The sequence below is a fragment of the Elephantulus edwardii genome, unplaced genomic scaffold (assembly GCF_000299155.1).
Source record: "Elephantulus edwardii isolate Elephantulus edwardi_28Jun2011 unplaced genomic scaffold, EleEdw1.0 scaffold00130, whole genome shotgun sequence".
Classification (NCBI taxonomy): domain Eukaryota; kingdom Metazoa; phylum Chordata; class Mammalia; order Macroscelidea; family Macroscelididae; genus Elephantulus; species Elephantulus edwardii.
Genome location: NW_006399880.1, coordinates 7,497,552 through 7,509,397, shown reverse-complemented (window position 1 = coordinate 7,509,397; position 11,846 = coordinate 7,497,552). Strand labels below are relative to the sequence as shown.

The 11,846-nt window shown below is 36.2% G+C and overlaps 1 protein-coding gene across 1 annotated transcript; it reads right to left on the bottom strand.

Annotated features, from left to right (window-relative positions):
• Positions 1 to 1,383: 1,383 nt before the first annotated feature.
• LOC102872323 (chromosome unknown open reading frame, human C5orf46) lies at positions 1,384 to 8,029 on the bottom strand. Its single transcript, XM_006893724.1, has 2 exons — positions 7,960 to 8,029; positions 1,384 to 1,544 (listed from the first exon to the last, which is right to left on the bottom strand). Exons 1-2 carry the CDS (start codon positions 8,027 to 8,029, stop codon positions 1,384 to 1,386), a joined length of 231 nt encoding a protein of 76 aa, XP_006893786.1.
• Between the last annotated feature and the right edge of the window lie 3,817 nt (positions 8,030 to 11,846).

Sequence of the window (11,846 nt, the reverse complement as noted above, 5' to 3'; positions counted from 1 at the left end):
TAGAGATTCTACAGAGAATCTAATAGACATCATTAATGCAGCCACAAAAATACAGAAGAAGGAATCACATGTACATGAATAAAATGTAAAAACTATGTTGTTCCTTTAAATACCAAAGGAACATGTTGATCTGTTCATGTACTACAGAGAAACTTATCAATAGCTTTAAAAAAAAAGCACCCAAAAAACCTAAGCAAACATCAAAAATTTGCTGTATCTTAGAATCACTTGGCATCCTTGTTAGAACGTATATTCTGAGCCTTATCCCAAGAAGAGTTAGAGATGAGGTATAGGGATGTGCACTTATAAAGTCTCCATGGAAGTATGAAGCAGGTGTGTAATAGACAACACTTCCTTAAACTATGTTTACCAAATAGGTTAGAAGTCTGTGGAGGAAGTAATTAGAAAGCAGAGGCTTCGGAAAGAGATCAGAAAGTCTTAATAATCAGAAGAATGGTGTACTACTCACTCTCTTACTCATTGCCATCTAGTCAGAACCGGCTCTTAGCTGACCCTCCAGAGAGTTTTCAGAGGCTGCCCATCTTTCTGCCATGGAGCAGCTAGTGGATTCAGACTTCCTGCCTTTGGTTTGGCAGTGACGCTCCATATCCACTAGGCCATCAGAACTCCCTAATACGATATTGGAAAGCTGAAATTAGGGAGATCAGTGTAGGGAGAATGAAGAATAGGGTAAAGCAGTGTGAAAAATTAGAGTTTTGTATGTTGAAGTAGGACATATTGGGAGTTAGGGACATGAACTTTGCAAAAGGTTGAAAATATTTGGAAGACACTTAGTAGGGTAATTTCCCTAGAAAATTATTTGTGAAGAAAACAAAATCAATTAACAACAGAACACACAGGTACTGAAATTCTTTAGATTACTTTTGCCAGAATATTGCTTGCTCTAAATCTCATAATCCCCTTGAACTACTAAAACATGAAATGAAGAGGGGTTTTATCACTCATACCTCAGTAAACACATCAGTATCATGTCTACTAAGGGATTATGACATCTGCACTGGATGAGTCTTTTTTTTATCTTTAACTTTACATATGAGAAATGGACATACTCAAGGAGAAGAAATTTGCCAAAGATTAATGAGTAAAAAAAACACTTGTGGCCAGAAATTGGCTGTCTCCAACATGTTGCTCTTTCTTTTCCCCACTTAGTCCTATGATCAATTAAAGCATATAAAGGTAAGTGTTGGAAATATGCTTGCTCTAAAAAGAATTTAGAACAGTTAATTTGAACACAAAGTACAAAAGATTTTTTCAATTAGAAGTAATACATTGTCATAAGCCACAAGTTTTCTTTCTCATTCATTTAATGCAATGGAGTCATTATCAGTGCAAACTGGACAGTATCAAGACTTGTCTCTGTGCTTACGTGCTCCTGGACATGGAGCGGAGGATGAATTCAACGGCATTCTCAATTATCTCTGTGCCCAGGTTGTGCAGAAAGGTTGGGAAATCGTCTTTGCTTTTGTCTGAGTTATCAGGCTTAACATCTGGCTTATCATCTGGTTTTCCATCTGGTTTGTTATCTGAAAAACATGATACAGGCTCAGAGATAATTCTCTGTACATCAAGAAAGAGAAGTATCTTTTTTTATGGGTAATTCCTAGAGACCTCAGTTCACCCATCTCATTAAGTATACAGCATCATGCTAAAATTATTGAATATTGAATGGCTTTCTGATTAAAACGTTTAAATATATAATTCCAATAAATGATGGACACTATCGCACTTAGGTTGATTCCATTTTGCGGGTGAGAAAAAAGCTCAAAGAGGTTATCCTTGAAACTTGCCTAGAGTTAAGTAACTAATAAATGCCAATGGGAAGATTGAAAAACAAATTTCAAACTACATTCTATCTGAAATTAAAACATGCATTCTACATAATTACACATACTCTGTAATTTAAGCTCTGAACAATATTATAGGATATGCATTTTTAGCTTTTTAGTCAGAAACTTGAAGCATTAAGGGACTCCCAGAAGATCTCACTAAGAACAAGAAAGAAGATAATTTAGTCAACAAACGAATGGATAGAGAAGCTCTGGTATATATTTATACAATGGAATACTATGCTGCATTAAACAAGGAACTCATGAGATATTATACAAAATGGATGACCCTAGAGGACATTACGCTGAATGAAATAGCTCAGTCACAAAAGGATAAATATTGCATAGGGCCAGTGTTGTAAAAAGAGACTGACATTGGGGTTGAGGGAAGACTGAGAAAGAGGATAAAGCATATATACTGCATTGACATTGAAACAGATAAGGGAGAGAACTGTTTAAAAGGGATATATGATTAGGTATTATTGTCATGACAGGAGTCCAGAATGAAGGCTGCACAGTGGAGTGGACTTGGGGAGAGGGATTGTATAACAATGAAAGCATTTTTCTTTTACTTTTTAAAGAGAAGAATTAATTGGACGGTGGAGGTGGGTGGGGAGAAAAGTGCAATAATGAATGGTCTCTGTAAACTTTCATTAAAACTAATTAAAAAGAAAGAGTGAGAGAGAAAACAAACCAAAAAAGAGATGGAAGGAAGGAAGGGAGGGAGGGAGGGAGGGAGGGAGGAAGGTAAAAAGAAAGGAAGGAAGGAAGGGAGGGAGGAAGGAAGGGAGGGAGGAAGGAAGGAAGGAAGGAAGGGAGGGAGGGAGAAAGAAAGAGAGGAAGGAAGAGAAAGAAATTAAATGCTCTTTGTTCTGACTAAAAAAAAAAAGAAAAAGAAATTTAGAGACAGAGGTTATTGTCACTGTTGTAAGTTGCTGCTGAGCGGACTAAAATTCATAGCAACTCTGTGAACAACGGATGGGAGCCTTGCCCAACCCTCAGCTATTTTTGCCATCTCTGCCATGCTCAAGCCCACGTTGTCGTCACTTTGTCCGTCCGTCTCGAAGAGGTCCTTCCTCTCTTTCACTGACCCTCTACTTTGCCCAGCATGAAAGAAAGGTAGATTAGAGATATTCTTTAGGAGTTTTGGTCTCTGTTTAGTACTCTTAAATATTCAGGAGGTGAGGAGGAATGGAAGTGTGATGATTGATAGCGACTTGTGGCTTCCCAGCAGAATTAGTAACAGTGAATAAAACCATCATCTCTTCCTCCTCCACCCTTAGAACTCCAAAACTGTTGAATGGATTAAAAATTAAGTGTGTTGTCTGATAAGTTCTACAAAAACTGATAGAGAAATTTTTACAAGCAAGGGTTATGACTGGGAACGTCACTTTATCTAGAGTAACAGATTTATTGAGACCCTCTCTAGTCAAAATCTCTCTAAGCTCATTCTTTTTTTATTACCTTTGATATTCTCCACTACTATTATTATTATTATTATTATTATTATTCATTTTAATGAACATTTACAGAGATTGGATTTCCATTCATTCATTGTTGCACTTTCCTCCACAACTTTTGATTCCTCAAGTCATATGTAGTCCACATATTTTGCTCTAGACTTATCTCCTTTTAATATTGTTTTACTGTCAGAAGTAGAGTTGCCAGATTTGCAAATAAAAATACTTTCAGAATGCCTAGGTAAATTTAAAATTTCATACAAGCAATAGATAATTTTTTAAGCATAAGTAAACCTAGGCAACATCTGAACTAATCATATACCAAAAGAACACTCAATGTTCCCTGGGCATCATGTATTACATTTGGCAATTCTACATGAAATCTTGACTTATGAAGTCTCTACATCTAAATCATATACTTGTGAATGAGGTAAATTCAATTGCCTGTTTGTGTGGATATTTTCAGATTATATAAAAAGTCTTACATCCATATTATATCCTCAAATAGAAATATTATTTTTAAAAAATATGTTAAACTCTACCAACATTTATAGTGTGCTGTGCTACAAGCAAAAATATGATAGACAAATCAGACTCAGTTCTCAATATACTAATGGCCAGGTATTTGTTAATTTAATTGTTGTTTCTTTCACTCAGTAATAATAAATGCTATTTTTTAGCCTACTAATATATACATCTGAGACCCTGCTGGTATAAATAATTAAGCATATTCAACTGTTAACAAAAGGTTAGTGGTTCAAATACATTCAGAGGCTTTTTAAAAAACAAGTCCTGGTGATCTACTTGCAAAAGATTGCAGCCCTATGAAGTACAGCTATACTCTGACACACATACAGTCACCATAAATCAGAACTAAGTTAATAGCAAAATATTATTATGGATACTAACCACATACATGTACAGTGGTGGCTTATGTATTACTATAATGATGGAAGCTTTACCATTGATATTTCAAACACCATCAGGGTCACCCATGGTGGACAGGTTTTAGTGGAAAATCTAGACCAAGAGAAACTAGTAAAAAAGGTTTGATGATCTATTTCTGAAAATTAGCCAGTGAAAACTCTCTGGATCACAACAGAAAAGCCTCTGTAATTGTGTGGGATGATGGATCTCTTTGTTTGAAAGACACTTAAAAATGCACATCAATTGGACTTGAGCATAGCAGTAGGCAATCAAGAAGTTGACCCAGGACTGGACAATACTTTGTTCTTTTCTATATGGGGCAGTCGCTAGTTGGAGGTGACTCAAAGCATGTGCTAAAGGGTCAGGTAAAGACAGGTATATATATATATATATATATATATATATATAAAGACCCTCATATACAGTGCAGGACAAGTAGAAAACCCAGAAATAGAGATTTGCTTTTATCACAGGAATGGAAAGGAAAGAGAACTCTTATTTGTGGTCTACCTACTGTGCTTTCATCACGCATCTTAATCCTCATTCAACTAAGTGGTGATGGCGTTATGATTTTACAGAAGAGAAAACAGGCACTCCAATAAATTAAATGAGTCACCTAAAACCACACATCAAGCATGCAGCTGAGTCAGGGTTAGAATCATAATTTTTTTTCTGACTCAACAAATCATGTTATTTGGTTTTGTGTAATACCATTTATAAGCAATTCTATTTAACAATTTTTGACTGGTATTGGGATTCTAGAATGTATATTATATTGGTAATTTTTAAACCTTTTATAGATTCTTTAAATACTAGAAGAGAGAGAATTATGCATAATTTTACAAAATTATACATAATTAGGAAAAACAAAGAATAAGATTCCCTGAAAACTTTGTCCACTGCAAATCTATAGTTCCTTATAGGAAAGGTAAATTCATTTGCCCTATGTGCCCAATCTTCTTGCTTGTATATCTTCTAGTGCTCATGACTTTTTATTTTGTGTCACATTAAGTGACAGTTTTTCAATGTGCTTGGAGAACGTTTGTGGAGACCACATCCTTGACTCTAGCTGTGTCATTAATTCATGGTATGCTATGGGACAAATTCTGGAGTATGGCCAATCTCCTTCACAGTCTCTGAAACCTCATTGAACGGTCAGCTATGACTCAACAACATATATAACAACATGTAACAAGTTATTTCTACCTTCACTGGACCACATGTATTTTGAGAGACTGTATAGTAGATAAGTTGTTTTGGAGTCCTACAGACCTGAGCTTGATTCTTTTTCCCCAATAACATTTAAACAAGAGATCTTACATATTATAGTTTCATTGTATTGTTGTCAATATTAAAAAAAAAAAACCTAGATATCAGACACAGTGGAAGTGCCACACTAAATGTTTTCACTATTAAATAAACCCATACTATATGCTGTCACTATTGTCATTACTATTGTAATAGTAAATTAAGCTAGGAAAATGATGTATAACAATTCTCTTTGCCAGTATTTGATGAGTTTTCAAAATGATGAGTTTTAACAATTCCTGACATACTGAAGAAATTTTACATTCTAGCAACAAAACATCATAAACAAAATTTTTAAATTTAAACATTACCTTTTAAAATACAACATGGGGTTATTCTTATGTAGTTTAAATTCTTTCTGGGTGAATTTCTTTATTAGATAAAGTTCTGAGCACACATGCTATTGCCTTCCATACTTTAAAAAATGATTGCAAAAGCATATTCATCTTACCTGATGAGGCTGGAAGTTATAATCTTTTTTACAGAAGAAAAAACTGAGGTTGAATCAGTGATCTGATTTAACCTTGTTTTAAGCTGGTATTAGAAGCTAAATCTTAATGATTCCTTTCATTTTATCACAGTGATTGTTTTAGTAGTAAACACATGGCCTCTGTGGCATCTCTACAGTAATTATGTGTGCTGTGATAGCAGACAGTGAATAGATGAGGCTAAACTCTACTACAGTACTTTTTAAAAAAAATTTCTACTACTATAGGGTCGCTATGAGTCGCAGGAGACTCCCTGACACATAACTACAACAACAACTACTTTATATACAAAATTTGAATACATTGTTTTCAAGAACATATTCTTTTCATTTCCTTCACCCCACCCACCCATCAAATTGTTCAACCTCATGATTAATTCCCTCTGCCCCTGTACGTCCTTATCCATCTGCTTCCAGCCTTTTCCACATCTCTTGGATCCTTATACTCATTCTATAACAATGATTTTATACAATATTTATCCTTGTGGGACTGAGTTATTACTTTTTTAACATCTCAAAGGGGTCCATTTCTAAATATTACATTTTCTCTGTCTAGTTTTTCTTGTCTATCCATCTGAATAGAGACAAGTGAAGATAACACAGTCTTCAGGAGATACATACACACAAAGAGAGATGGAGGACTGGGAGAGAGAGAGAGAGAGAGAGAGAGAGAGAGAGAGAGAGAGAGAATATGCTGGAGAGCTGCATATTCAGTGTTTTCTTTCATATGCTTAGAATAATATGAAAGATGTGGATGAAATTGTGTTGCAGAGAATACAGCAGCCCTTGAAATTATAGTCCCAAATCTAACACTTGTAAATGAATTGATGCTCAAGTAACTCGGCCTTTACAAGTTCAGTTTATCTTTTTTTTAAAAAAATGAAATTTTATTTTAATTGTGTTTTAACAAATGTATACAAATAAGTTAGATTTTCATTCATTCATTGTTGCACATTTTACCTGCTCTCTCTCTGTCTCCCCTCATCAGTTCACTTGTTAAAATAATATTCATAATTGTTGTACAATTACCAAAGCTCCCAGTTAAGTTTATTAACCTGTAAAAAGAGAGTGATAAAACTGTGCACTTTATCGAGTTTATCCATTAAGAACATAATGAGAGAAACTGAGCATTTTATTTAGGATTCTTATGAGATAATACATGACAGCAATAACAGTTAATATTTATTAGGTGTTTAAAGAAACCATGGTGTTATAATCGGTTACATGGCAGAGTGATAGCCAAATGTTAATATTTCAAATCTATCCGCCACTCATTGAGAGTGCAAACAGGTATGTTCTTACTAAGATGTGTGTCTTTGCAGCTAAATATAAGGTCATCATAAATTATGAAGTTTTGTTTTATTATAAATCAGATATTGCTTCCATTTGCTTTGTTTTATTTGTACTATTTTTATGATAAAGCTTCATTAGAAGTCATTTAATATTTCCATTTCAGAATTGAGACACAGAGAAGCTAAATAACATAACTAACGTTGCATTTTTAGTTAATATTGGAGCCAGGAGTCTTATACCAGAGAACGTACTCTTAGCCTTTGAATAACATTCTCTATAATAAAAAAAAAAAGAACAAAACCAAACCAAACAAATATCACCACTCAGTTCATAAGGGAATGAAAATACAAGTTTCATGTTGCCATATATATATATATGCATGCATTTAAAAATAATTTCTTTCATAAACTCTTTCAGCATAGAAACTAAGTGAAAAAAATGTTGATAAAACTCTAGTTTAATAGAGACCTCAGAGGTTAAGAAGAAGGTATGTTTCTTGTCTCCTAGTTCTTAACCAGTGCTGTTTTCATGGTACCTATCGTGCTCCATTCCCCTTTGTTTTGAATCAGTGCTGTTCTCTTTGCCCAATCATGTTCAGCAAATGCACAGCACATGAGCTATGGCAGGAAACACTTACCCGCTTGGCAGGTCAGGATTAACACAAGCAGGCCCAGGACAAACGTCAGCCGGAGCACCGAGACAGCCATTCTGGTAGCACTGGGCATCGGTGCAGAGAAATTGCTCAGATTCACCTGCAGCTTTGTTCCATTTATAAGGCGTTAATAAGTGACATCATCTGCTATGGAATTTAGGCTGTTGCACAAGATGCCTGTGCTGCTTGCTCTTGGATCTCTACTAATGAGCCCTGCCCAGTCTTTTAGGTCTTTGAAATAAAAATTTTCTCCTAGAGGAACAGAAACTCTTTTGGTTTTTAAATATATGTTTACAAATGGCGTTGAAATAACTCTTTGGGGTAGTTTTGGTATGAGTGCTGATAATTAGAAAAGCACCGGAAGAAATAATACTTAGCACCAAGGAAAAACAAGCAGATTTGATTAGTGAAGTGTGTCTACTTACAGTTTACAAAATTACTTTGCACAGAGCTTCACTCTCCTTCCTGATTCTTTGCTCACACTCTGACCTAATCACAGCTCCCGTGTGGTCATGTGCTTTCACACTACCATCTTCTGCTCATGTTCTTTCTCCATCGAAAATTTCCCTATCCTCTCCTCTCAGAGTGTTGGTGCTCATTGCCCCCTTTGTGAAACTTCCATGAAATTCCTTCTACTCTACTCCAAATTGAATTAATTTTCCCACCCTTGTTATATAGAACACTTGATCTATTGGGATTTTTGCTGTTACGAACCCTCCAGTTAGAATCAACGCAGAGCTGACTCTCCAGAGGGTTCTCTGAAATTGTAAGTCGCACTGGGAAGAGATTGTTCATCTTTCACCTGTGCAGCAGCTGATAGATTTGAACCACCTGCCTCTAGGCTGGCAGCACAATGCCTACAACTAGGCCATCAAAGCATTATCTGTCATACAGAACTTTTTATCAATTGTAGAAAAACTATTTTCAAAGTTCTCTTCTTGGTTCTTTGTGTCTTTTAAGGGCAATGCTAAATCCTCAAGGATGAGGATTGATACTTATTTATTAGGTTAAAGAACTGTAATTTATCAGAATCCTAACTCCTCTATCAGTGGATATAACCCTGTTAGAAAAAATATATTTTTCTTTGTTATGTTGCTTGGTTCCATAATCAACACACTTTTTTTTCTTTTCCAAACTTTTATTATTTGTGCACATTCAATTGAAAAAGATAACTTTTACAGGTTCTTTGGTGCCCATAATCAACACTTTTATAACCAGCAGCAAGGAAGTCAAAAGATGAATTGCATTGGGAAAGTCTGCTGTCAGTACTAAAGAGCAACAATGTCAGTCTGGAGACAGGTACACCTGATCCAGGCCATGGTCTTCGCAGTTATGGGCTATGCTTCAGAAAGCTGAAAAATGACTAAAGATGACAGAAGGAAAATTGATTCCTTTGAGATTGTGGTGCTGGAGAAGAGTATTGAATATACCATGGACTGCTAAGAGAAGAAACAGGTTTGTGCTGGAAAGGGTTAAACCATGCTGTTCCTGAAGGGAAGGATTCTGAAGCTTCATCTGATCCACTTTTTACATGTTGCAAGAAGGGACCAGTTGTTGAAGAGGGACATTATGCTTGGGAAGATGGATGGACAGAGCAAGAGAGGAAGACCCTCGATGAGATGGATTGACTCAGTTATGGGGGTAACTGCGTCAGAGATGATAAGGTTGGCTCAGGATAGAGCAGGGTTACTATGAGTTGCAAGCACCTCAATGGCACATAACAACAAGAACATGTTAATCAAATCATGTCTAAGAGTAGGATGGATTCATATATAAGTTATAAAAGAGCAGAATAGACACAGAGACACCACAGGAAGGACTGACCCAAGCCAAGGAATGAGGAACCAACTGGGAACACGTAGGGTTATGAACAAAGAAGGGATTCTCATAATCATCTTGATTTTAACTTTTAGCATCTACATTGCAAATAAATACATCTGTATTTTAAAGCCACACAATTGTGATATTTGTATGGCCACAGCTTTGACTTCAATTCTTCTAGAAGCTTGATCTGGTGAGAGATGAATCTTTGATCCAGTGGATTCTTTTTAAGTGTCCTCACCAATAAGTTGCTGCATTTCTAAATGGAAGTTTATCTTAGAGTTGAATATATGTAATTTGAGACATATGTGTTGTTACTGTTAGGTGCTATTGAGTGGAGTATGACCCATAGCAAGTCTATGAATCCTGTCCTATCCTGCGTCATCCTCACATATCCTGACACACTAGAGCCTATTGGAGCAGTCACTGTGTCAATCCATCTGGTTGAGACTCTTCCTTTCTTTTGCTGACCTTCTGTCTTTCCAAGCGTGATGTCCCTTTCCAAGAAATAGACTTCCCTAGCAACATGTTCAATGTACGTGAGATGAAGAGTTGTCATCTTTTCCTTCAAGGGTCACTCTGGCTGCATATTCTCAAATAAAGAAACATTATTCATTTGACCATCCATGGGACATTCACTCTTCTCCAACACCGTATTTTAAAAGCATCAATTCTTCTTCTATAATCCTTATTCATTGTCTAGCTCAGATGCATAGAAAGTGACCAGAAAAAACATGACCTGAATCATATGCACCTTAGTTCTCAAACTGACATCATTGTTCCTCAATAATTTGAAGAAATCCCTGACTTCAGACTTTGCCTGTGCAATACGTCTCCTGATTTTTCTGACTGCCAGTGCCAATGGTACTGATTTTGGAACCAAGTAAGATGAACTTGCTGAAGTTTCAATCTTCTTCTATCATGATGTTGTCTATTAGTCCTGTGATAAGAATTTTTGTTTTCTTGATGTTGAGATGCAATCTATATTGAAGCTATATTCTTTGATCTTCTGCAACAGTTGTTTCAAATTCTCCTGACTTACAGCAAGCAAGGTTGTCATTTGCATAACACCTTCCTCTTATCTTGATGCCATGTTCTTCTTCATACAATACAGCTTTTCAAAAAATTTTGCTCAGCATACAGATTGAATAGATATGGAGAAAGCATGCCCTCTTAATTTTAAACCATGTAGTGTTCCTCGCTCTGTTTGCACAACAGAATTGAATACAAGTAATTTGAGACACATTTTTCTATTGCACTTGTTGTTGTTATGTGTCATTGAGTCGCCTGCGAACCATAGTGACCCTATCATCTACAGTATTTCTGAACCCTGCCCTGTCCTAAACCAGTCTTATTAATTCTGACACACCAATCCCCATTGCCACTGTTACTGTGTCAATCCATCTCATCCCAGGTCTTCCTCTCCTGTGCTGTCTCTCCACCTTTCCGATGATGATGTCCTTCAAGGATTGGTCTTTCCTGGCCAACATGCTTAAATTATGTGAGATGGAGCTTCTAAATCCTAGCCTCCAATGAGAGACTTGGTTTCAGCCTATCCTCCAAGATCTATTTGTTTTGTCGGCAGTCCATGGTATGTTCAAGACTCTTCTCCAGCACCACAGTTTGAAGGCATTAATTCTTCTTCTATCATTCTTAGTCATTGTCCAGCTCTCTGATGCAGAGAAAGTAATTGCTAAAACCATGACCTGGATTAAGCACTCTTTAGTCTCTAGACTGACATTTTTGCTTTTCAGCACTCTGGAGTGGTCCACGACAGCAGATTTTCCCAATGCAATTTGTCTTTTGATTTCCTGACTGCTGGTGCCAAGAGAGATTGTGGAGCTGAGCAAACTGTAATTGAAAACAACCTCAGTCTCTTTTCCACCTATTATGATGCTGCCAATTGACCTGGTGGTGAAATTCTTTGTCTTCTTGATGTTAAACTTCAATCCATATTGAAGACTACAGTCCTTGACCTTCTGCAGCAAGCAACCAAGATTGTGCCATCTACATATAGTAAGTTGTTGATGAGTCTTCCTCCAATCCTGATG